This window comes from Delphinapterus leucas, chromosome 21, assembly GCF_059928025.1.
Source record: "Delphinapterus leucas isolate spDelLeu-1000000601 "Yukka" chromosome 21, BTC_Dleu_Yukka2, whole genome shotgun sequence".
Classification (NCBI taxonomy): domain Eukaryota; kingdom Metazoa; phylum Chordata; class Mammalia; order Artiodactyla; family Monodontidae; genus Delphinapterus; species Delphinapterus leucas.
Window position 1 is genome coordinate 13625450 of NC_143149.1, and position 27179 is coordinate 13652628.

The 27179-nt window shown below is 36.1% G+C and overlaps 2 protein-coding genes across 5 annotated transcripts in view; one reads left to right on the forward strand and one right to left on the reverse strand.

Annotated features, from left to right (window-relative positions):
- UFSP2 (UFM1 specific peptidase 2) overlaps window positions 1-7279 on the reverse strand; it is a 24935-nt gene extending 17656 nt beyond the window's left edge. The window contains exons 1-2 of one of the 2 annotated variants that reach the window (XM_089903654.1): window positions 7178-7276; window positions 4236-4380 (exon numbers count right to left, since the gene is read on the reverse strand). In XM_089903654.1, coding sequence (XP_089759780.1) covers window positions 4236-4373 — 138 coding nt within the window. In that variant the 5' untranslated portion in view covers window positions 4374-4380; window positions 7178-7276. Of the gene's footprint in view, window positions 1-4235; window positions 4381-7177 lie in introns of both variants that reach the window. The other variant, XM_022570975.2, reaches the window with a different exon arrangement.
- CFAP96 (cilia and flagella associated protein 96) lies at window positions 7144-26533 on the forward strand. 3 transcript variants are annotated; one of them, XM_022571020.2, is made up of 8 exons: window positions 7144-7638; window positions 9598-9785; window positions 11467-11686; window positions 13514-13651; window positions 13751-13826; window positions 15410-15589; window positions 19359-19528; window positions 21096-26533. In XM_022571020.2, exons 2-8 carry the CDS (start codon window positions 9686-9688, stop codon window positions 21142-21144), a joined length of 933 nt encoding a protein of 310 aa, XP_022426728.1. In that variant the 5' UTR covers window positions 7144-7638; window positions 9598-9685; the 3' UTR covers window positions 21145-26533. The 3 variants fall into 3 exon arrangements, with proteins under 3 accessions (XP_022426728.1, XP_022426729.1, XP_089759781.1); XM_022571021.2 differs by lacking the exon at window positions 19359-19528; XM_089903655.1 differs by lacking the exon at window positions 7144-7638 and having other exon boundaries at window positions 7919-9785.
- Window positions 26534-27179: the final 646 nt, after the last annotated feature.

The window sequence follows — 27179 nt, forward strand, 5'->3', positions numbered from 1 at the left end:
ACAGAAGAATTAAAGAACAAACAAACAGAGATGAACAATAAATACAATAACTGAAATGAAAACTACACTAAAAGGAATCAATAGCAGAATAACTGAGGCAGAAGAACGGATAAGTGACCTGGAGGACAGAATGGTGGAATTCACTGCTGCGGAACAGAATAAAGAAAAAAGAAGGAAAAGAAATGAAGACACCCTAAGAGACCTCTGGGACAACATTAAACACAACAATATTTGCGTTATAGGAGTCCCAGAAGGAGAAGAGAGAGAGAAAGGACCTGAGAAAATATTTGAAGAGATTATAGTTGAAAACTTCACTAACATGGGAAAGGAAATAGCCACCCAAGTCCAGGAAGTGCAGAGAGTCCCATATAGGATAAACCCAAGGAGAACCACACTAAGACACACAAGAATCAAACTGGCAAAAATTAAAGACAAAGAAAAATTATTGAAAGCAGCAAGGGAAAAACGACAAATAACATGCAAGGGAACTCCCGTAAGGTTAACAGCTGATTTCTCAGCAGAAACTCTACAAGCCGGAAGGGAGTGGCATGATATACTTAAAGTGATGAAAGAGAAGAAACTACAACCAAGATTACTCTACCCGGCAAGGATCTCATTCAGATTCGATGGAGAAATCAAAACCTTTACAGACAAGCAAAAGCTAAGAGAATTCAGCATCACCAAACCAGCTCCAGAACAAATGTGAAAGAACGTCTTTAAGTAGGAAACACAAGAGACAAAAACAAACCCAAAACAATTAAGAAAATGGTCATAGGAACATACATATCGATAATTACCTTAAATGTGAATGGATTAAATGCTCCAACCAAAAGACACAGGCTCGCTGAATGGATACAAAAACAAGACCCATATATATGCTGTCTACAACAGACCCACTTCAGACCTAGGGACACATACAGACTGAAAGTGAGGGGATGGAAAAAGATATTCCATGCAAATGGAAATCAAAAGAAAGCTGGAGTAACAATACTCATATCAGATAAAATAGACTTTAAAATAAGGAATGTTACAAGAGACAAGGAAGAACACTACATAATGATCAAGGGATCAATCCAAGAAGAAGATATAACAATTATAAATATATATGCACCCAACATAGGAGCACCTCAATACATAAGGCAATTGCTAACAGCTATAATAGAGGAAACCAACAGTAACACAATAGTGGGGGACTTTAACACCTCCCTTACACAACAGACAGATCATCCACAATGAAAATAAATAAGGAAACAGAAGCTTTAAATGACACAATAGACCAGATAGATTTAATTGATATTTATAGGACATTCCATCCAAAAACAGCAGGTTACACTTTCTTCTCAAGTGCGCACAGAACATTCTCCAGGATAGATCACATCTTGGGTCACAAATCAAGTCTCAGTAAATTTAAGAAAATTGAAATCATAACAAGCATCTTTTCTGACCACAATGCTGTGAGATTAGAAATGAATTACAGGGAAAAAAACACAAACACATGGGGGCTAAACAATACGTTACTAAATAACCAAGAGATCACTGAAGAATCAAAGAGGAAATCAAAAAATACCTAGAGACAAATGACAATGAAAACACGACCATCCAAAACCTATGGGATGCAGCAAAAGGAGTTCTAAGAGACAAGTTTATAGCTATACAAGCCTACCTCAAGAAACAAGAAAAATCCCAAATAAACAATCTAACTTGACACCTAAAGGAACTAGAGAAAGAAGAACAAACAAAACCCAAAGTTAGCAGAAGGAAAGAAATCATAAGGATCAGAGCAGAAATAAATGAAATAGAAACAAAGAAAACAATAGCAAAGATCAATAAAACTAAAAGCTGGTTCTTTAAGATAAACAAAATTGATAAACCATTAGCCAGACTCATCAAGAAAAAGAGGGAGAGGACTCAAATCAATAAAATTAAAAACGAAAAAGGAGAAGTTACAACAGACATCGCAGAAATACAAAGCACCAGAAGAGACTACTACAAACAACTCTATGCCAATAAAATGGACAACCTGGAAGAAATGGACAAATTCTTAGAGAGGTATAACCTTCCAAGACTGAACCAGGAAGAAATAGAAAATATGAACAGACCAATTACAAGTAATGAAATTGAAACTGTGATTAAAAATCTTCCAACAAACAAAAGCCCAGGACCAGATGGCTTCACAGGTGAATCCTATCAAACAGTTAGAGAAGAGCTAACACCCATCCTTCTCAAACTCTTCCAAAAAATTGCAGAGGAAGGAACACTCCCAAACTCATTCTATGAGGCCACCATCACCCTGATACCAAAACCAGACAAAGATACTACAAAAAAAGAAAATTACAGACCAATATCACTGATAAATATAGATGCAAAAATCCTCAACAAAATACTAGCAAACAGAATCCAACAACACATTAAAAGGATCATACACCATGATCAAGTGGGATTTATCCCAGGGATGCAAGGATTCTTCAATGTATGCAAATCAATCAATGTGATACACCATATTAACAAACTGAAGACTAAAAACCATATGATCATCTCAACAGATGCAGAAAAAGCTTCTGACAAAATTCAACACCCATTTATGATAAAAACTCTCCAGAAAGTAGGCATAGAGGGAACCTACCTCAACATAATAAAGGCAATATACGACAAACCCACAGCAAACATCATTCTCAATGGTGAAAAACTGAAAGCATTTCTTCTAAGATCAGGAACAAGACAAGGATGTCCACTCTCACCACTGTTATTCAACATAGTTTTGGAAGTCATAGCCATGGCAATCAGAGAAGAAAAAAATAAAAGGAATACAAATTGGAAAAGAAGAAGTAAAACTGTCACTGTTTGCAGATGATATGATACTATACATAGAGAATCCTAAAGATGCTACCAGAAAACTACTAGAGCTAATCAATGAATTTGGTAAAGTTGCAGGATACAAAATTAATGCACAGAAATCTCTTGCATTCTTATACACTAATGATGAAAAACCTGAAAGAGAAATTAAGGAAACACTCCCATTTACCATTGCAACAAAAAGAATAAAATACCTAGGTATAAACTTACCTAGGGAGACAAAAGACCTGTATGCAGAAAACTATAAGACAGTGGTGAAAGAAATTAAAGATGATACAAAGATATACCATGTTCCTGGACTGGAAGAGTCAATATTGTAAAAATGACTATACTACCCAAAGCAATCTACAGATTGAATGCAATCCCTATCAAATTACCAATGGCATTTTTTACAGAAGTAGAACAAAAAATCTTAAAATTTGTGGAGACACAAAAGATCCTGAATAGCCAAAGCAGTCTTGCGGGAAAAAAACTGAGCTGGAGGAACCAGACTCCCTGACTTCAGACTATACTACAAAGCTACAGTAATCAAGACAATATGGTACTGGCACAAAACCAGAAACATAGATCAATGGAACAAGATAGAAAGCCCAGAGATAAACCCACACACCTATGGTCAACTAATCTATAACAAAGGAGGCATGGATAGACAATGGAGAAAAGACAGTCTCTTCAATAAGTGATGCTGGGAAAACTGGACAGCTACATGTAAAAGAATGAAATTAGAACACTCCTTAACATCATAACAAAAATAAACTCAAAATGGATTAGAGACCTAAATGTAAGACTGGACACTATAAATCTCTTAGAGGAAAACATAGGAAGAACACTCTTTGACATAAATCACAGCAAGATCTTTTTTGATCCACCTCCTAGAATAATGGAAATAAAAACAAAAATAAACAAATGGGACCTAATGAAACTTCAAAGCTTTCGCACAGCAAAGGAAACCATAAACAAGACAAAAAGACAACACTCAGAATGGGAGAAAATATTTGCAAACGAATCAACGGACAAAGGATTAATCTCCAAAATATATAAACAGCTCATGCAACTCAATATTAAAAAAACAAACAACCCAATCCAAAAATGGGCCGAAGACCTAAACAGACATTTCTCCAAAGAAGACATACAGATGGCCAAGAAGCACATGAAAAGCTACTCAACATCACTAATTATTAGAGAAATGCAAATCAAAACTACAATGAGGTATCACCTCACAGCAGTTAGAATGGACATCATCAGAAAATCTACAAACAACAAATGCTGGAGAGGGTGTGGAGAAAAGGGAACACCCTTGCACTGTTGGTGGGAATGTAAATTGATACAGCCATTATGGAGAACAGTATGGAGGTTCCTTAAAAAACTAAAAATAAAATTACCATGGGCTTCCCTGGTGACGCAGTGGTTGAGAGTCTGCCTGCCGATGCAGGGGACACGGGTTCGTGCCCCGGTCTGGGAAGATCCCACATGCCGCGGAGCGGCTGGTCCCGTGAGCCATGGCCGCTGAGCCTGCGCATCCGGAGCCTGTGCTCCACAATGGAAGAGGCCACAGCAGTGAGAGGCCCGCATACAGCAAAAAAAAAAAAAAAAAATTACCATATGATCCAGCAATCCCACTACTGGGCATATACCCAGAGAAAACCATAATTCAAAAAGACACATGCACCCCAACGTTCATTGCAGCACTATTTACAATAGCCAGGTGATGGAAGCAACCTAAATGCCCATTGACAGACGAATGGATAAAGAACATGTGGTACATATATACAATGGAATATTACTCAGTCATAAAAAGGAATGAAACTGGGTCATTTGTTGAGACGTGGATGGATCTAGAGACTGTCATACAGAGTGAAGTAAGTCAGAAAGAGAAAAACAAATATTGTATATTAACACATGTATGTGGAACTGAGAAAAATGGTACAGATGAACCGGTTTGCAAGGCAGAAATTGAGACACAGATGTAGAGAACAAACGAATGCACACCAAGGGGGGAAAGCGGCAGGGAGGTGGGGATGGTGGTGGGATGAATTGGGCGATTGGGATTGACGTGTATACACTGATGTGTATAAAACTGATGACTAAGAAGAACCTGCTGTATAAAAAAATAAATAAAACAAAATTCAAAAATTTAAAAAAAAAGCCTTATATTCACATTCTAGGCCTAGTAATTCTGCATTTAGAAATTTAATTTCTAAGGAAATTTGCAAAACATACAAAGATTAGGGTATACAGATGTTAACCTGTCAACAAGAGACTGATTAAATAATTATGAATATTATACAGTAATGAAAAATAATGCTTTATAAGAATATTTAATGCCATAGGAAAATGCTTGCAACTTATAAATGGGGAAAAAAGCACTTGTAAAGTGGAATCTATTAGCAGTTCTTAATTTGGGTCCATACATTGCAGGTAGTTGACATATGACAAAGACATATATCATTTTGCTGGGGGAGAGGAGTGGGAAGGAGGAAGGGGTTTCAAAGATTTCATCAGATACTCAAAATATGTCCCAAACAGGCTGAAGAACCATACTACACAGTAAGAACCCTATTTTGAAATAAATGAGTAAGTATTAACATTTACTGAGCCCTTAAAATGTAAAAGGCACTATGCTAAATGATTGGACATATATTTACTTTGATCCTCAGAACATTACAAAGTAGGTACCATTATTATTTTTCTCATTTCCAAATCCTTGCCACATTTTTTTCTTTTCAGCTGCGCCACGCGGCATGCGGGTTCTTCCCCAACCAGGGATCGAACCCGTGCCCCCTGCATTGGGCGAGGAGTCTTAACCACTGGACCGCCAGGGAAGCCCCCTTGTCACATTTTTTTAAGGGTGACTGCTTTTATTTTCCATAAATTGTAACTTGTTGAAAGGCCATGCCCTTTTCCCCAATTATACTTCTTGGAATTTATCCTAAAGAAATAATCAAGAAAGTTCAGACAAATTTAGCTTGAATGTTACCCACTTATCATACTGTTATTCATCATAGCAAAAAGCAAGCAAACAAACAAAAAACCCCACCTAAATAGCTATCAATAACAAGTCTGTTAAGTAAATAATTCAGTTAAATACTACGCACCTATTTGAATAAAAAATAATGGCACTGAAAAATACTGAAGATAAGAGTTATAAAGACAGGCAAGAGCAACATTTAACTGTTACTTTCTGTGTGACCTTGTAACTAATCACTCAAGTCTGTCTTCTCTTCTGTAAAACTGGAAAAATATACAACTTCACAGGGCTGTTGTGAAAGTTCCATAAGAGATCTTATGAGAATGCACTAGAATCTCCTCACACTTCTGAATTGAGATCCTTTCTGAAGGAATAATATTTAAACTGAGATCTGAGGGGTAAGTACGTAAGAGTATGAGCAATTCCAAAGGAAAGATGGGGGTGCAGGTGGACAAGCCCATTCCAGGCAGGGGCCCGGATTGGTGAAGGCCTGCTTAAAAGACCACTTAAGAGACCACAGCAGATGGTTAGATCTCATGGTGACAAGGACAAGGATAGTTAGAGATAGTGACGACTGACAGCCATTTAGAAGTAGATTCCATAGCATTCGATTAGTGAACAGATGTTCAGGAGTTGAGAAAAGGGCGATGTCAAGGATGATTTCCAGGGTTTTGACATGAACAACAGTGGGGTGGATGGTAGCGCAATGAACTAAGATGGGGATCACTGGAGGAAGAGCAGGTGTGGGACGAGGGGAGGTGGCAATGGTGAGTCAGTTTTGAACCTGCTGAGTTTGAAATACATATGAGCCATCCAAGTGGAGGTACAGTCAGTAGATATGCGGATCTGGAGCTCAGAATACATCTCTAAGCTGGAGATACAAATTTTGGACAAAGCATAGGGTGTAAAGAAAAGTACTGAACACCACATCTAGGATACGGATTGGAGGACCTGCTTCAGCAATTAAGAGGGAAACCAGGGGAGTGTGACATCACAGCAGCTAAGGGAATACAGTATTTGCAAAGTCACTCATATCTTTCCCAGGTCCAATCCTTCCTCGAAACCTTCAAAAATGCCTCATAATTCCCTCGTTCTCAAAATGCATGCACAAGTAGAAGGTGCAGGCAGCGCGTATCCAAAGGCGGCTGCGCTGGGGCCGGGGGTTCAAGGTTGTGTGGGGCAGTTTCCCTCCGGTCCTACCGGGAGAGGCCGATGACAGGACGTCCCAGACCACGGAGTTCGCAACTACCACCGTGGGCCCCGGCAGAACCAGTTATTTCAAGGGCCATAAAGGCTCGTAGCAGCTAGTGAAGTCTGAGGGGAAACGCTGGGGTGGGGACGAGCACAGGTACTCACCACAGCGGGTACGTGGAGCTGATACGGGCGCCGACGGCCGGCCAAGCACAGGCCACTGGCCCGGAACTGGCGTCATCGGGGGCGGGGCTTGGGAAGACCGACTATAATTCCCAACATGCCCTGCAACGTACGTCACGGGGCGTACCACCACGCCACATCTCGCGGATGGATAATGGGGCGGGAAGTAGAAGTCTCCTTTTCGGTAAAATCTGTTGACTGCGTCATTCGTTTTCCGCAGACACTCTTACGTCTTTCTTGATGCGGATTCGAACCCTCCACGTATCCTTCCGTAGGGTTAGTTCTTGGAATGGATTCTTCCGTAGCCGGGGTAACGCGCCACAATAAACCCTGCGGCGAGCGGAGCGTGCGGAGCAGCCTCGTAGCGACGTCCAGGGCGGGAAGCGCTCTTGCGGGGTGGCTTGTGCCCTTCTCAGAGGTGACTTGGTCCTCGCAGACGTCAGGTGTTGTCCTTTAGATACCTACATACTCTGAACCTCCGTTTCCCTAATGGGACATCATTTTCCTCATCACCTCAGCCAGTTTTCTGTCCCTCCTTCACACCCCATCCTCCTCCCCACCCCCCCACCCCCACCCCCGGCTCTTTATCCCTACCTTTCGAAGGGAACTTGCATTGTTCCACTGTCTTATATTTAATTATGTCTTGTTTACTAGAGTGTAAGCTCCCTACGGGCAGGACCTATGCCTTTTAAAATCTCAGTTTTCCTAACTTCTACCAGCGAACCCTACTCAGAGGAGGGGTTTGCAAAACGTTAAATAAATGAATGAGTGGTTCTGTAAATGCTGCTCAAGAAGAGTTAAGTAGTGGAAAAATTCAAGGCAATAACTCCTTTCCTTGTCTCCGCCTCCTTTTCTTATCTCCCCCTCCTTTTCGTCCCCTTTCCTTTCTTCCCTCTGTGGCTCACTTTGTCGTGTGCCAAACACTGGTAAGGAAGTACCAGACTCACACCACGGTTCCTGCCTTCCCGGAGTCCCCAGTTTAGTGGGGGAAAACAGCTGTTAATTAAAGGATCCCTACACGGTGAATGTAAAATAGCCCACTAGATAACCATGATGAGGGCTTGGAAAGAGAAATGCATGGCGCTATGTTAGAAGTGAGGAATCAGCTAAACAGTCAGAAGGATCGGTATTAATTGGGCAACAAAAGAGGTCAGGGCAGTGAAACACCTGCCTAAAGTGAAACAGCATGTGTTAGGGTCCTGTGGTTGGAGAGAGCTGGACTTGAGAACTGAAAGAAGACAATTAGAGCCCGGGTGCCAGGGAGGGGGGCTTCCACTGGTGACAAATGAGGGTGATAGTGGCCTTGTGAGCCATTTAAAGGATTTGAACCCCCTGTAGCAGCACAAGAAGCCTTTGAGGTTGGGCAGTGAAGATGGAGCTTTGAAGTATGAAACAAATCGAATCAGCACACTCCAGCTAACTGACTTTTAGTTTTAAAGCATACCTGATCAGAGGAAGAGGTGGGATGTGGGGGAGGGAAGGATGAGCCACAGTTTCAAATAGGCAATCCTGTTTAGTGTCACTGAAACAGCTTGCTCTAAATTCAAGGCAAAAGTTTCTTACCTTGGATTAAAAGCTGGGAAGCATAAGCCAATGTTTGTTTTGTTCACTAATGTACGTCCAGTGCCTAGATCTAGTTGGTGCTTCAAAAATATTACAGTGAAATGGAAGCCAGTATTCTTAGCTCTTTGGTCCTACTTTTTAGAATATGTCTAATTTAAAAAAAATCCAAATAAGTAGTTGCATATTTAGAGTGATATTTCAAAAGAAAACGTATAGTTGTAGTATCTGAATTCATTGTGGATTTTTGTTTTGCTGTTCTTTGTTTTTATCTTGCCTAGACAGTTGTCCTCTCTTCCCAACCCCTTTGTGAACTAATTTCACCAGGTGGCACATTTCTTATATACATTTAAACTTGAAAGAATTCAAGAACTATAGGGTAATACCTATGTGTGTGGTGCATTCTGAAAAAGTAAGGTATAATTTTTAATACAAGGGACAATGCAGTATGTTTACATAAAATGATTTAAACTGAAAATGACTGCCTTACGTAATTAAGATCTTTGAACTTCTCAAAAGAAGGATGTTGTTTACACAGTATTTATACCACACTGTACAGTAATAATTTTATTATCTACGACAGATGAATGGCAGTGCAACAGATACACATTTCTTTGTAATTTGTGGATACTTCACCTGGACAGTCAAGGGGAGGGTTTGTGGTGATAATTTTGAATCCCCATTATTCCCCCTCAGCCCCACAAAGTAGATTCTTTCCCCACATGGTTTGAGACTGTTGTTTTATGATGTAACGATATGCATGTTAACTCTCAGACTGCAAGTAATTTGGACTGAAATTTAGTAATCACCTTTTCCCTAAACTTTTCCCCTGTATTTTTCAGTGTAGAGTAGGATTTTGCTATAGAAGAAGTAGCCCTCAGCGACCCATTGAAGTTACCTATATAGAGCACACCACCACAAGAAGCAACCATGCCTGTGGAAGGAGGGAAAACAGATATGGAGAGGATTGGGCTCTTCAGTGAGATGGAATATGTTACTGTTGGTGATAAATATGTGTCACAATTTAATCGTAAGTATATTCGGTTTCCTTTACAGCCTAAGAGTGATGTTTTCTGTATAAAATTTTGGCTTTAACGTTTGTTAAATGATATTTTTTAATGGTCTGTATTTTATGGTCTTAATTTTATAAGAGCAGGAAGCTCATTTTATTGGGCTACCCTACCTTCATATATTCTCCTCATAGGTAATTTTATTTCTTTCCAAGGTGCATGGCAGTTTTCTCCCAGAATATTTTGTTTTTAGCTTTTTTTGTTCCCTTAGATGGGACACTCTGCTAGGTAGACAGCATTAACATTTGCATCTGAAAAGGCCATCCATGATCACTTTCTTGAAAAATGAAATGCTAAATGAATAGCTGAGGGGTTTTTAGAAGAGTCATAAATAAAACAATAAGAAAGAATACACTGATATGAAACATCTCCAAGATACACTATTCTGTACCTTGCCTTTTTATTTAATAATGTATGTGGTATGCTAAACATTGAAAATGGAAAAGGATAAATATGAAAATATTTACTGGAACATCCCTAAACATTCTCTGGAAAACAAAATTACTATCATGGGTGCCTGTGGGAAAGGAACTGGGTGACGGAATATGGAAGGAAAATTTATTGTAAAAATATTTATACTATTGAATTTGGAACCATGTGAATACATTATCATTTCAAAAACCTAAGTTAAAGAAAAATCAGTGATACAAATTCACATTTAGATAACCAATTGAATTAAGGGTTATTTGCACTTCAAAAAATTCTTTCACATTATGGAAGGACTTTACAAGTTGAGTTCTCCTAGATGCAAATTACAAAAGAAGTTTTAAATATTCATAAAATCAGTCTTTTAAAGATTATTGGGCTACTAGTACTTCACTGTATACCACAATTTATTTATCTGTTCCCCTGTTGATGGACATTTGAGTTGTTTGTGGGTTTTTTTGCTTTTTTTGCGGTACGCAGGCCTCTCACTGTTGTGGCCTCTCCCGTTGCGGAGCACAGGCTCTGGACGCACAGGCCCAGCAGCCATGGCTCACGGGCCCAGCCGCTCCGCGGCATGTGGGATCCTCCCAGGCCGGGGCACGAATCCGTGTCCCCTGCATCGGCAGGCGGACTCTCAACCACTGCGCCACCAGGGAAGCCCAGTTTGTGGTTTTTGATTGTTATGAATAAAGCTGCTGTGAACATTCTTGTTTACGTCTTTTAGTGGATATAGGCACTCATGTGTCTAGAGTATATACCCAGGAGGGAAATTGTTTCAGTTTGAGTATGAAATACCCTCCCCCTCCAACCTAAAAATACACACTGACACACACACACACACACACACACACACACACACAAAACGCTTATTGACATCTGACACAAATAGTTTCCTAGCATATTCTTACACAGTGTTCTGTAGTATATAGATGGGGAAGCATTGGATTCAGTGACCTGTAAGGTCTCTTCCAGCTCTCAGATTCAGAGTTTAACAGGACCTCAATCTAATTATTAAAATGTTTTAATGGAAGCCTCTTAGTTCTTATTGTCAGTGTAGCCTTTGACACAGACCTTTCAGTAAATGTTTTGAAATAGTGTTTAAGAGCTCAAAACTCACTGGTCCAAATCACATTTTGAAACTTTTCAAAGTCATTTTTCATGTCCTTTAATTACTAGTGAGCTCAAAATTGTGATATTCCTAATTTATTTTTAAAGGACCATTTAATGAAGCTGCAAGCAAAAATAGACAGATGCTACCTGGGGGATCCAAAGAGATGTCAAATCTCCAGGCAGGTTATTTTGATCCCCATTTTGTAAGGATTTTTGAAGGTGAAGGCTACGTAAACCTGAATCAAGTGAGGAGACGGCATACGATGGAAGAAGCCAAAAAAAATCTAGGCAAAGCGTTCCTTCCTAGTAATGGAGATAAGAAGCCGTAAGTATTTGGGAAAAAGTCTTAAATATTGATATATCTCCTGCATATCTCTCTCTCCTCCATCCTAAATTAAGTTTTGGTTTTTCCGTAGGACTTACTTATGTATGATTCATTTTTTAAAATGTGATTCTTAGGTTAAGTTTGTCTTAGATGAAGACAATTATATTGGATGATTTAGGTTGACAGGTAATTTTGATTAAGTAGATTCTCATTATCACATTAAATTTTTGGTTATCTCTGTCACTATTCTCTATCAGTTTATACTAATGAAGTCAACTAAATAATGAAAATAAGTTTAGTTGAAAACCTTGCAATAGTCAGATTAGGAAGAAAATTGCCTTGGGTCGTCATATCTGTGCCCTTGACTAATTTATCTGCTTTTTAAAACTTTAAGAAAAGTGTAAATACAAAATGTGAAATTAGGAGAAATCTTTTTTGGATAAAGAGGATAATTTATCAAAGATACATTATTTAAAAATCATGCATGAAGATACATGTATGGGGTTTAACAATATTTAAGTTGTGAAAATTGTCAATGTGAGGTTCTTTTTTCCTTTAGCCTTTAAATACTTAAGATCATGTAGTCTATGTGACATCATATAATATAGCTGAGCTTTATAATATGATGTTAATTCACACTCAATAACGTTGACTCTCAATCTAGAGTTTATGACAGACAAGGATTGGTTGAAAAATAATTTGGGGCTTATTTATGGTTTTGAGATTAGTAAAGCTGCGGTCTTCAAAGTTAAATTATTAAGTTTTTATTAAGAGTGGAGAATGTCTTCTGTTATTATAGTTTATCTTTTTCCACCTTTTCACACTTTTGAGAGGTTTGAATTATTTATTTTTAAATTTATTTTATTTATTTATTTTTGGCTGTGTTAGGTCTTTGTTGCTGCTCACAGGCTTTCTCTAGTTGTGGTGAGTGGGGGCTACTCTTCACTACGGTGTGCGGGCTTCTCATTGTGGTGGCTTCTCATTGTGGAGTGCGTGCTTTAGACGCGCGGGCTTCAGTAGTTGTGGCACATGGGCTCAGTAGTTGTGGCACGTGGGCTCAGTAGTTGTGGCATGTGAGCTTCAGTAGTTGTGGCACGTGGGCTTCAGTAGTTGTGGCTCGTGGGCTCTAGAGCGCAGGCTCAGTAGTTGTGGTGCACAGGCTTAGTTGCTCTGCGTCATGTGGGATCTTTCTGGACCAGGGCTTGAACCTGTGTCCCCTGCATTGGCAGGAGGATTCTTAACCACTGCGCCAGGAGGGAATCCCCTATTTATTTTTATTATTACTACTTTTTCTTGGGTTTCTTTGTTTTCTTCTTAGATATAAATTCAGACGTGCATTTTTTTGGGTCACTACTTCATTTCTTTTTCATGTAATATATGTATTTTATCCTTTAAATAACTGTTTTGCATTTTTTAGCCTCTCCCACCGTCTGGAACTAATATAATGTTGTAAATCAACTATACTTAAATAAAAAATAAATAATTTAAAATAAACAAAGATTCTGTTTGTTGTTATAGTTAACTGAATTAATGTAAACTCTTCTAACTTCTTAGAGATTATTAAGTTTTGTTTATATTGAGCATTTAAAATAGGCATAAAGATTAAAAATATTATCTCAAAATCTGTGACTTTGAAAAATAGGGCAAATTAGATTACAAAATAAGAAAAAAAATTTTTTTCTTACCAAAGTTAGGCAAGTCAGCTCCATTGCATATATTTTGCTCCCCTTTTAATAATATTTTATAAATTATGGTAAAATATGTATAACACAAAATTTGCTATTTTAACTTGCTCCTTTTTGTTCTTGTGGTTAAACTGTATTTAAGATGTGGATTAGGAAGTTACTATGGAACGATAGGTAGACCAGTCCCATTTTTCAGTGCACAATCAAAACCCAAAGAAAAATATGAGCCACCTGGAAAGAATTTGTACACAAACCCAGGAAAGAAAGGAACTGGATATGGGTAAGATATTTTTAATACTTTTGTATCATGTGTTTTGAATTAAAAAAAATTTAATTTCTGAACCCTGAAGTCATCATCATTATTGTTTTCCTTCTTTAGCTATGCAAATGTTACCATAGGTAAACAGTTTTCACACTCTGCTGATTTCTATGATGCAGCAAAACTAAATGACAAGGTAAAAGAATCTATTTTAACTTTTTCCAACCTTTCTCTTATTTAGTTGACTTAGAGAATTCACTTGTGATCTAATTAGGGTTTGTTTTGTTTTATCTATTTGTATTACTTGGGCAATGGCAGATTGATGTTTATGAATTGTGATAATTTTACCTTTCTGATATTAGATTCCCAGAATGAGCTTTAACCCCTGCTATAGTTTACCACGTCTATCCTGTATCTCTCCAAACCAGCTGTGAGACTTCTGTTAAGTTGGCCTGATCAACTATGCTCTATTTTGGTTAGAAGAGTCCTAAAAGTATCCTGGTCCTTAGCCGTGTTCCCACCACACCCTAATATATTGTGCCTAAAAAAGTAGTGGTAGTGGGCTTCCCTGGTGGCGCAGTGGTTGAGAATCTGCCTGCTAAAGCAGGGGACATGGGTCTGGGAGGATCCCACATGCCGCGGAGCAACTAGGCCTGTGAGCCACAACTACTGAGCCTGCGCGTCTGGAACCTGTGCTCTGCAACAAGAGAGGCCGCGACGGTGAGAGGCCTGCGCACCGCGTTGAAGAGTGGCCCCCGCTTGCCGCAACTAGAGAAAGCCCTCGCACAGAAACGAAGACCCAGCACAGCCAAAAAATAAATTAATTAATTTAAAAAAATATCCTTACAATGGAGATATTATTAAAAAAAAAAAGTAGTGGTAGTACTTTTGGGCTGATCAGGCCATTATGGTGAATGAATGGGATGGAGGAGTGATGGGGAGAAGGGAGGAAGTGGAGAGTAGAGAATGAAAACCTACAGAAGAGAAAGTGAAAGGACGGGAGAAAACGACTCACTTTATTACATGGCAGAAATAAAAACTGAGATGTACTGGCATAAGCCTCTTACACTCACTTTATACAGTATTTGACTTACAGTGAAGCATATTCACATTTGTGGATACTTTTCTCTCTTTAGAGTTTTTACTTTTAGAACTTATTATTTATAAGTCAGAAATTTTATGTCCCTGGATTTCCTAAAATAATATTGTAATATAAAAATGTTGTAATGTAGAAAGTAAGTATTCCTTATTCTTAGAAGTAAAAGCTGACATTCTTTTGAAGGCCTATCATATGCCAGGTACTTTGAACACATAATCTCATTTAATCTTGAGAACAGCATTAAGAGTGGGGGGAATAGTATCATCATTATTTACACTTAAAGAAAATGTGACACTAAAAAAGTAAGTAATTTTCCCAGTGTCCCTGAGAAATGCTAAAAAGCAGAAGGAGTTAGGGTTTGAACTAGAGACTGACTGTTTTTTACTGCCTTATATCACCCAGATAGTTGATATAGATTTGTTCAAGTGATAAATAAATCTCTATACATCAAATAAATTTATATCCAAAATGAACAATCATAGCTGTGCTTGTTCACAAGTAAGCATATCTTTTGTATCATAAAAATAGAACATAACAAAGGAATGTTTCAAAAAAGTGAACCCAGCAGTATATATTAAAAAATCTACATGCTTATATTAAAATTTAAAGGTATATTAACTCTACATTACTTCCAGTTTGAGTAATTTTTGCTATATAATTTCAAACTCTTTAATTTACAGAAAGAGAATGAAGAACACCATCGTTTACTTAAAGGGACACCTTTCAAATTAAATCTTTACCCAAGGGAATATTTTGATACCAATCCTTATTTGTTTGAGAAACCTTTACCACCAATTAAAAAAGCAGAGAAGAAAGAAGCACTTGCAAACCCTTTTAAGCCCTCTTCTCCTGGTAAAAAGGTAAGTTAAAAATTTTAGAATGAAAAAATATTAAGCATTATAAAGATATGTTGCCTCTTGCTGTCATATTATTTTATTACCCATGTAAATAATAAACTTGTTTATAATCATGCCATGAATCATGAAACTCATTTTTATGAAATTATGAAAAGTCATAAAACTGGATAGCATAGGGCTTCCCGGGTGGCGCAGTGGTTGAGAGTCTACCTGCTGATGCAGGGGACACGGGTTCGTGCCCTGGTCCGGGAGGATCCCACATGCCACGGAGCGGTTGGGTCCGTGAGCCATGGCCGCTGAGCCTGTGCGTCCGGTGCCTGTGATCCGTAGCATAGGAAATAATGAAGCTCTTATAATGAAATAATTATTAACCATTTCAAAAGTATTTTACTTTACAATGAATTTTCTAAGTGCCTCTCTAGATTTAGGCATAGTTTTTCTCAAAAGCATAAAAAGTCAGATCATCTTTAGTTTTTGAAGTGATTAAAATGAACTGTCTCCCTTCTGCTGAGGTTTACAACAAGTGTGAATAGAAATGAAAATGCTTCTAACAGTAAACCTTAGTTTATGCTTTTGTTTACCTTCTGTGAATTGCTTGTTAATTTTCCTTGCGAATGTTCTATTAGGATATTTGTCTTTTTGATACTGATTTGTAAGATCTTTTCATATATTAAGGATATTGTTTTATCATTTGTGTTGAAAATAATTTTTCTAGTCTGGTGGATCTTTGACTTTGGTTGTAGTATTTTGTGCTATTCAGAAATTTAGTAATTTGATGTAGTCAAATTTATCAGTCCTTTGTGCTGAGTTTATGTCATTCTCAGAATGACTTTCCTTCCCAGCAGTGTTAGAAAAATATGCATTCCTGATTTCTTTTACTGAAATGTATTTTGATGTAAAGAGCAAGGTAAGGATCCAGCTTTTACCTTTTTCAAAATTCAGTTTTAAGGGCAGAAGGAAGCTTTGTGGGGAGGACACGTTCTGTGCCTTGACTGTCGTTGTGGTTTCAAGCGTGTATACATCTGTCAAAGCTCATAGAATTGTAAACTTAAAATGGGTGCAGTTTATTATACTTAAATTAGATTTACGTAAAACTGATTTTGAAAAAATTCAGTTGTTCCTGATCTCACCGATAGGATAATTACCACCACTGCTTTGAAATGCCACCCTTATCAAATAAAAATTCCCAGTTTTTAGTTTTTTTTTCTGAATTTTCATGCAATTTGATTGATGTTTATTTCTACCAGTACCAAACTACTTTTAATTATTTTTGCATTTTAATATTGGGTGGGTCTAGTCTCTTCTTACTCTTTAAAAAAGTTGTATGGCTGTTTTCCAATATTTATTATTTAGAACTTTGGAATTATTTTGTAAAGTGCTGGGGAAAAAAAGACCTTTGGTATTTTGCTCTAAAATTAAATCTTTAGATTTTTGCTTGTATTAGCATATTTATATTTTGAATCTTCTGATCTAGAATTAAGCTACTTACAAAAAGATTATTTGTCTTGTAGATTTTAATATTTTACTTCATGTAGATTTATCTATCTTATATTTATTCCTACTTATTTTAAGGTCCTGGTCAATGCTTTTTTCTCCCATCAATCCCCTTATATTATTTGTTCTTATTAAAATATCTGATTTTTTAAAATAACTGGCCACTTCATTAAAGTTTCTTATGTTCTAATGGGTATTCTGTTGATTTTCTCTGGATCTTTAGATATATGATTATAGATCTGCAAATAATTTTGGTCCTTCCTTTCTAATATTTATATCTCTTATGTCATGCTCATTCCAATATTTGGATATGTAATGGGGATCATGGGAATTCCTCCAGTGTTCATTTTTATAGATGCAAAAATAAGAATAAATCAAGAATGTATGTAGAATTATACTGAATGTTTTGGTATAATCTGTTTAGACCATCTTTTTTTTCTCCATTGACTTGTTATGAGTAACAGTAATAGATTTCTTGGAATGATGCCCACTTAACTGTGTTGTATTAATCTTTAAGTGTAACACTGTGTTTTATTTGTTAATATTAAGTATTTTCACATCAGTAATTTTAAGGGTTGTGACTGGTCTGTACTTTTATTTTTATATGCCTTGTTCTATTTTGGTATAAGTTGATGCTAGCATATTAAAATAATCGGGAGATTTCCTTCTTTTTCTATGTTCTGTGAGAGTTTAATAGCACCAGAAATATCTGTTCCTTGAAAGCTTGAAAGAATTCTTATAGGAAATGTTCTGGGCTTAATTTCTTGCATGATGCCCATCTGTTTTCCGTAGGTGGTCTCTCTCTTTTTGAGTCACTTTTGACAATATTTTCTTTGAAAATCATTCATTTCATTCAGATTTTCAAATTTATTAACATAGAGGTGTACAAAAATACTATCTTACAGTTTTTGATATTCCATATATGTACAGGTTTCTTCCACCCATTTCTCAATCTTAATTATAATATAGACTTACCTATTTATTTTTTAAGTATCATCTGGTGGGTTGGTTTATATACCATATATATTTTTACATTTTCAATTCATTTGTTTTGCTTTTACATTATTTAATTAATTAATTTTATTTTCTTAAGATTCCTTATTATTTGTTGCTCTTAAAAATAATCCATGTGTCTCTATCTGGAAAACTTGAAAAATTACAACCATGTCTTACAAACGAATCAAGTTTTCATTTATATCTGACTTAGACACTGTAAGAGAAAGGATGCCTAATTAAATGGGTTATTGTGATTGTATAGAGTTTTCTTGGTGACCATATATAATATAATGATAAAAATCCTGTTAGTAAGTCAGTTTAAAAGGTCAAAGCAAATGTTTGTTTTGTGTATAGCTCAAAAAATATTTTGATTGACTTCTCTTAATAGATTACAAGAAAAGTATAGTATGTGGTACAGTATCCATGGGGGATTGGTTTCAGGACCCCCCCCCCACTCTCAGGATACCAAAATTTGAGGATGCTCAGGTCCCTTATATAAAATGGCATAGTATTTGCATGTAACCTTTGCACATCCTCCTGTATACTTTAAATCATCTTTAGATCACTTATAATATCTAATACAATGTAAATGCTATGTAAAGCACATGTCAAGTTCAAGTTTTTCTCCTTGGAACTTTCTGGAGTTCTTTTTCTTTAAATATTTTCGATCTGAGGTTGGTTGAATCTGAGGATGCAGAACTTGTGGATACGGAGGACTGACTGTGGATTACATTTTCCTCTCTCTTTTTCTATGTGCTCTTCCTTTATTTTTATCAAAAAAGAAGTTTTTATCTTAGTATCTTCCCCATCATTTACTGACATTTAGTGAACTCATGTCGTGCCAGGCTCCCTGTTGGACAAACCTTACCCTTGGCCTCTTCTCTCATCTTCTGGTTCTGAGGCCTAACTCCTTTCTCTATCAGAATACATGTGACCTAGGTCTCATTCCCTCAGTAATGGGCTCACCTCCTATGTAGATGATAGCCTGATCTGATAAATTCTCACTAAAATATTAACTGTTGGCAACAGTTTAGAATATTACCTTCTTATAAATATTTGCATTTTAATAGAGAACTTTTGGAATTACAGTGTCTTAACCCCATAGAATTGGTGGTAGGGAGACGCTTTGGTGATATTTGAATTAAACAGTATAGAGAATTTTCTTTAAATGTAAAACCAAACTCCATGTACAATACACAAATATGTATGAACTTCTTCAAATCTAATTTTGTTAGAAGCATTTTTACAAAACCACATTAAATTGTCTCATTTTTATTTGTAGGCTGGTGGAATGAAGGCAGGAACATTTGATTCTTACCCTTCACATTCTGCTGACCCTTATGGGGTTAAATTGACAAGCCATATTTCCAGCAAAGGTGCTAAGGTTTTCCATCCACCAGGTGGACCAAAAAGCAGACCAACTGAAAGTATAATGACTTTGAATGTCAAAAGGTAGTAATGTTACATTTAGCCCATAAACCAAGACTAATTATTTTCAGCTTTTAGATTTCTTCAAAATAATATCTTTTATTTATACATACTTTAAAAAATGACAAATTTGGGTGACTTTAGAAATCTCAGCTTCTTTCTTATACCTGCCCTCCCCTGTAGAAGTTCTTTCCCATCTTCTGAAATTCCGAATTCAAAAAGCTTAATTTATCTGTACCAAACTATTCTGTTCATAATTTTTAAAGCAAATCTATATAGCACCTTATTTCGAGTCATTTGAGACTTTAGATATATACAGTTCAGTTAGCAGTACATGTTAACATTGTCTGTTTCTCAGTCTTTGGACCCTTGTTAAATTATTATCTCTGTGTGGGCCCCAGGCTCTCAGTAATTGTGTGGAATCCTAATGACACTTATTCTGTTCTTAACTTTCAAATAACCTATGAAAGCAGGAAATATTCCGATTAATTAAAAATGCTTTGAGGAAAGTATATGTATATTATTAATGTATCATGGAACTTCAATTTTACCTAGATTTTGAGCACTCTCAACACTGAAAAGAAGTTCTTAGAAGTTCAGAGTGTAATTTAGAATAGGACAATCCATCATTCTTTTGGTGTGTGTGCAAGATCATAAATAACTGAAGAACTCATTTGATTACCTTTCCACCTATTCATTGGAAAACTTTTAACGCCAATTTAACTAACTTACATATTTCTAACTTCAGTGTAATCATACAATGGATTAGGTAAAGGACATCAAATTCACATTCTTTCCTTTTGTAAAAACAGTAGTACATCTTTATCACTTGCGGACAGTGATTGTAATACCAACATCATTATTATATCACAAAAGTAAGACCTGCCCTTCATTATTTATGTAATTTGACTGTTGCCTATAGGAATAATATTCTTTGCGGGCTAGTTGGTAGATGATCGGTCTGGGAAACAAAGGTATGGAGCCTTTTTTCCATGTGTTTGGACCTTTATCCTTTGGCAAGTTACCTATCAGTACTCTGGCCAACTTTAGTTATACAATAGAACTGACAGTAAAATTGGAATTTTCCTCACAACACTCACCCTCAAATAGATGGAATTTTTTTTGTGCAGGGTGGTTTCAGGTTTTCTGGTTCTCCAGAGGACAGATCTAAGAAAGCTCTAGATGCCCTAGCATATATGTTTAGAGCAGAGTAAAGAAAAAAGTCACTGATTGTTCTTTTGGAAAATCAGAAGTTTATCTTTTGTTGAGTAATTTTGAGTTTATTCAATCCCTCTTTTTTTTTTTACATGACCACAAATATTATCCTAAATCAAGTTTTAGCTTCTTTTATCCTAATTTAAAAACTAATAAACCTTTGGGCAATAGCATTTAAAATTGGTATCATAAACCAGTTATTCCCTCTTAAATTACATTTTAAAAGTATATCTGACATACAAAGTGAAGCTTTTCATTTGGTGAGAAAATTTGGTTTCAGATTGGTAATTTTTTATTGCAAAATGTTTTTACAAGAATAAACAGATGTATTACCTGCACCTATAAAATTAAATGTGCATTTATTTTCCAATTTTAGGGCACTAAATATGAAGAACTACAAGACTGCTTCCGTACAGTCCTATTAGCATCTGGAAGACAAATAGCCTTATAGGTCCTGACTACTAAAAATTCATTATCAAGTGCTCATTATTTGAAAAAATATCAGATATTGTGGAACAAATAGCTCAAGCGTTTAAAAGAAATTTAGGACTGTGACTCTAATACTCTTCCATCTTTTAGTACTATTACATAATAAATAGTATTTGTTAATAATTTAACATGTGCTTGCTGATCTGTGTTTAGATCTGTGTTTCTGAGGAGATGTTTAGGAATGTTTAGAAATGTTATAAAATCTTGAAGTGCAGTCTGTCATTTGAAATATTTTGCTCCTAACGTTAAAAAATTGCAGGGTTGGAGGGTAGGGGTGGAAATGGGGGCTGGAGGGGTAGAACGTGCACAGTGAATTCTTAATTTGCTGTCCTTCTTGGAGGTATTTGAAGGTTGAGTTGATAGTTATCCTAGTGTCATAGCCCGTTAAAGCATTCTTAACATCAGAGAGAAGTATTGATCCAGTCATATCGCATAGATTCATGTATACACACATTATATAGTGAGGCAGATAGCTCAATTTATGTGGTATCGTGCCTTCTATTTGTGGCCTATGTAGAGCATCAGATCAGCCAATGGCAGCCTCAGGATGAGCAGGGGGAAGGGAGAGTGGGGATGTACTTTAAGTTCAGTATCTTACAAGAAATGGCCAGGTTTCAAAAGATAGGTGCAGTTGGTCTGTGGTGTCCTCTCACGCTCCTTGGTAGCTGCTTAGAGCTGCCTCTCTCGTACCTGCCTCTCTAGGTCTTACCCTCTCCTTTCTCTTCACTCATCCTACCACTTAAAAAATATCTGTTCTTAAAAGACATGATTTAAATACATTACTGTAATTCATAGTGAGGTCTCTCTCAATAGTCCTCATTCAGTTGGGCTGGGGTGGCGGTGGTATTTAAAAAGAGAAATTTACAATATCTATTAATATAATGTATTGCGGGAATTATTCTTGATCCGTGTTTTTTTCTTAGTACTTGTCTCTCTGCCATTCTAGAGCTGTCAGAGCTGAAAACCAGAATATATAATATATAGGGGTGGCAGTAGTCTCCTTCTAGATCCACTTTTTTTTCAGTGGGGGGAAACCATGTCAATCCAGATCCACATCTGGCTTTTAAAGGGATTGCAGATGGTACAGAGAATTTTTAATGTTGTCAAAAATCTATTTTTATTTCCATGCCTCATAGCTGTTTACTTTTTTCTAAAAGAAACTATTTTTTTAAAGATTTTTAAAGAAGACTTAAAAAGTTTTCTAAAATATTTAAAAATTTTGTTTCCTATCCAAAGGACAGTATGGAATGAAGATCTTGAAGACATTGTCAGGGGTATAATGAGACTCAATGGAGAATACATTTGTCTTCAGAATAGCAAAGGTTTTGCCAGGTGGACAAAACTGAATAAAAACTCATTTAGTTGCATATTGATAAATGTTACCAAACAAGCCTTATAAGTATATGCATTATTTTGAGGAAGAGGTTTATATATTCACATTTTATTAAAATCTAAATAATTGCTCATTTTCACCTCTGCCTTTTGTTAGCTATTTATTAATGTGCCTCTCATAACAATGCACACTTCATATAATTAATTCATAGATGCAAATACTCATCTAATGCCTCCTGAAGGGTGTAAGAAGCACTGTGACAGTTGACAGAGCTTATCTAGAGTTTACATAAATATATTGTGTCAAATAGAGAAACCAGTAATAGGAATAGTGAAGCCTATAGAAAAGTTAAGATTTTTGAAATGATCAGAAATAGAGGAACACACACATACAAATTTGATTTGAGGGGCACAAACTATTTATGATGCCCATTGTTTTCTTACAACTAGTGTCTCTCTCCTTTTAGTTTTGAAAATATAACAATACAGTACAACGTTAGGTGGTTTCCTGTGAAACAGCCTTTTTCCCTAGAGTCAGATGTGAAGAGTTAACATTAATGGACACCGGGGTCCTGTCTCTTGACAACTCAGGCATCTAGTTATCTACTGCCCATTAGGATGCCTGTATGACTTGAGTGGTTTTCTGCATCCACCATCAGAGAATAATGGAAGCAATAATATGCTTGCTTAGTAGTTGTTAATCTCTGTTATGAACCATCCAACCACACCTATTTAAGGCTCAAAGTTGAAACAAAGATTAAGGATGTTAACCTGATCATGGAAGAAATGCTTAACTTTGAGAGAGATCAATAAGAAGCTCCAACAGGAAGTGGAGGGAATGTTAAGCAGTAGCATAGTGTATTTTTGGAAACCTTACCCTGCTTCTTCAGAGATTGCTTGCTCCTTTTGTATGTTAATATTGTGGACTGTGTATTAATAATAAGCCAGGCTCAACCTATGAGTAGCTGGGTAAATTGGAGCAATTTAATTAAGCTTTAAACCGTATCTCCAGCTTACAACATTATCCTGAATCAGAGTTCTATTTATAACTGTCTACAAGACATCTTTTCTCTTTTTAAAATGATCTCCTAGAGAGCTCTAGAGAGCTCAAATGTAATGCTTCCAAAATGAAATCTATCATTTTTACCTCTTAAATTAGCTCCTCATTAATTATTCCCTCTCGGTAAATTGTGCTTCCAAATATCATGTAACTTAAAACAAATCTTGAAATTATTCAGAAATCATCTCCCTTTACCATCCAATCACTACTTCACTAAGTTAAAAACTCTTTAGTGGATTCCCATTATCCTTAAGATAAAGGCAAAATCTATATCAGGGTTAAAAGGCTCTTTGAGACTTGACTCATTTCTTTTCCTTTATTTCTTGTTACTCTTCTTTGCTCTTTTCATTCTACCTAGGGTAGATTTATTTCACTTTTTATGATGCTTTTCATGCTGTCCCTTGCCTGGGAGGGATTTATGCACTTTCTATAGCTTGGAATTTTTCCCACCATCCATCATCTTCTTACTTTACTAACTCCAATTTGTAGACTTTCAGATCTCTTCTAAAAATGTTTCTTCCTTAAGTAAGGCCTTCCTGATCTTTGAGATGAGGTTAGGTCCCCTTGTTAAATATTCAAATAACACCTTCTAACTTCACATTTATAATATTTATTAGCCTGCCATCTTCTGTGATATTATAAGTACTGTAAAACTGTATCTATTTTGTTTATGGTTATTAGCACCTAGCATAGCGCTTGACACTTTTTGTAGGCACTCAGTAAATATTTGTTGATTGAATGAATAAATACTATCATGGCCATATTTAATCATCTTTCTCCTTCACCTTGAATTATTTGCAATTCCTTGAAAGTGACATGTTGTTCTGAGCTATTATGATGGCTCACATGCTTTTCCTTTCCTGGAATACCCTATGCCTTTCATTGTTTTGCTAACTTCCCAATTATTACTCAAAACTGATAACAATACATAATAAAAAACCAAAGCTACATAAACAAGATGAGAAGACAGCCCTCAGAATGGGAGAAAATATTTGCAAATGAAGCAACTGATAAAGGATTAATCTCCAAAATTTACAAGCAGCTCATGCAGCTCAATATCAAAAATTCAAACAACCCAATCCAAAAATGGACAGAAGACCTAAATAGACATTTCTCCAAAGAAGATATACAGATTGCCAACAAACACATGAAAGAATGCTCAACATCATTAATCATTAGAGAAATGCAAGTCAAAACTACAATGAGATATCATCTCACACTGGTCAGAATGGCCATCACCAAAAAATCTACAAACAATAAATGCTGGAGAGGGTGGGGAGAAAAGGGAACCCTCTTGCACTGTTGGTGGGAATGTAAACTGATACAGCCACTATGGAGAACAGTATGGAGGTTCCTTAAAAAACTAAAAATAGAACTACATATGACCCAGCAATCCCACTACTGGGCATATACCCTGAGAAAACCATAATTCAAAATGTGTCATGTACCAAAATGTTCACTGCAGTTCTAATTACAATAGCTAGGACATGGAAGTAACCTAAGTGTCCATCAACAGATGAATGGATAAAGAAGATGTGGCACATATATACAATGGAATATTACTCAGCCATAAAAAGAAACGAAACTGAGTTATTTGCAGTGAGGTGGATGGACCTAGAGTCTGTCATACAGAGTGAAGTAAGTCAGAAAGAGAAAGACAAATACCGTATGCTAACACATACATATGGAATCTAAAAAAAAAAAATGGTCATGAAGAACCTAGGGGCAAGACGGGAATAAAGACACAGACCTACTAGAGAATGGACTTGAGGATACAGGGAGGGGGAAGGGTAAGCTGGGACAAAGTGAGATAGTGGCACTGACATATATACACTACCAAATGTAAAATAGATAGCTAGTGGGAAGCAGCCGCATAGCATAGGGAGATCAGCTCAGTGCTTTGTGACCACCTAGAGGGGTGGGATAGGGAGGGTGGGAGGGAGGGAGACGCAAGAGGGAAGAGATATGGGGATATATGTATATGTATAACTGATTCACTTTGTTATAAAGCAGAAAACTAACACACCATTGTAAAGCAATTATACTCCAATAAAGATGTTTAAAAAAAAAAAAACACCAAAGGTAAAGAATTAATCAGACGGAAAATTTACAGGCTTACACGCTGATGTTAATATTTGAAAAAGATTGAAAATCAAATCAGATAATTCAAAGAGAGAGAAAAACAACCAATTGAGAAGTAGATCTGAAAAACTTAAAATTGGTTTTTTAAAAAGCCCACCTAGAAAAAAAAGAGAGGTGAGAGAGAATACAAACTATCCTCTGAGTAAGGAATAGATTTAACCACAGATGTAGCAACAGTTAAAACATGTACAATTCCATGTCAAATACATTTGAAAATGAAATGTTACCAGAAGTAATTCAACAAGAACTGAAAACATGAATGGACCAATAAGGGTAGAAAAAATGGAAATAATAGTTAAACTTAGTAGCCAAAAGGTACTGTGTCTAGATTTAAGGAGCTAAATCCTATCAAATCTTCAAAACAGAAATCTTCTGTTATTTAAATTGTTTTGATCATAGAAAAATATGAAAGAGTTTTGATTTATTTTATGAGGATAGCATCACTGGACAAGAATAACATAAATAGGAAAATAATATTTCTAACTCATTAAAAAAATCCTAAATCAAATACAAGCCAATGGAATCCACATTTTAAATGAACATAAAATGATTTATTATTCTATGACTGCTAAAATAGCTTGACATGAGTGAATCTATTATTATAATAAAGTTCTTTAATATATTAAAATGAAAAAAATACATGTTCCCCTAATAGATGCTAAAAAGCCATTTGATAAAATTAAATACTCTTTCCACTTAAAACCTGTTAGGATGTGACAATTAGGAAGAACCTTCCTTACTTTCTAAAGGATATCTATCACAATCATAACAGACATTAAGCTTGAGCCATAAACAAGACAAACACTGCCCTGGAAAGCATATTAATATAAATATATTAATGCAGGAAGACAGGAAAAAATCCCAAGAGGAAATAAATGTTAGAAAAAGACAATATTATTGCTTGCAGGTGATATATAGTTATTTACCTACAATGTAAAAAGAATCTGTTGAAAGATATTTGAACTAATAAAATTGTACAATAAACAGATGTATATAATGATCTGCAGAAAAGACAGTTTTTTCCATATGTCCATTAGGAAATGTGAAAACTATTCTATTTACAATAGGAAAAAAACTATGGAAACTTAGGATTAAAATGAAGATATAAAGGGAGGCCGGAGCAATAGACCATGTTCCAGGGAGACTAAATATTGTAAACTTGCTGTTTATCTTTAATATATCAATAAATTTAATGCAATTTAATAAAAATCCCTACAGAATAAAAACAATAAAACTTGACTAGCTAATTTAAAATTTTATTTTGAAGACAAAACATGAAAATATGTCATGAAAATTTGAAAGAGGATGTTTGTTCTAAGCCAAAATATACTAAAAAGCTATTTATACTATAATCAAAAACACTAATGTATGAGGGGCTTCCAATTAAAACTGGCAGGCAGAACACACTTATTTGCTGGCTCTCCTCTGACCCTAATA

What these genes read in the sequence shown, in the direction of transcription:
- CFAP96 (XM_022571020.2), top strand. Translation starts at nt 9,686, where the DNA reads ATGCCTGTGGAAGGAGGGAAAACAGATATGGAGAGGATTGGGCTCTTC. An exon ending in AGTAATGGAGATAAGAAGCC is followed by an intron (nt 11,687 to 13,513) that starts GTAAGTATTTGG and finishes ACTGTATTTAAG; the next exon opens with ATGTGGATTAGGAAGTTACT. An exon ending in ATGACTTTGAATGTCAAAAG is followed by an intron (nt 19,529 to 21,095) that starts GTAGTAATGTTA and finishes TTCCAATTTTAG; the next exon opens with GGCACTAAATATGAAGAACT.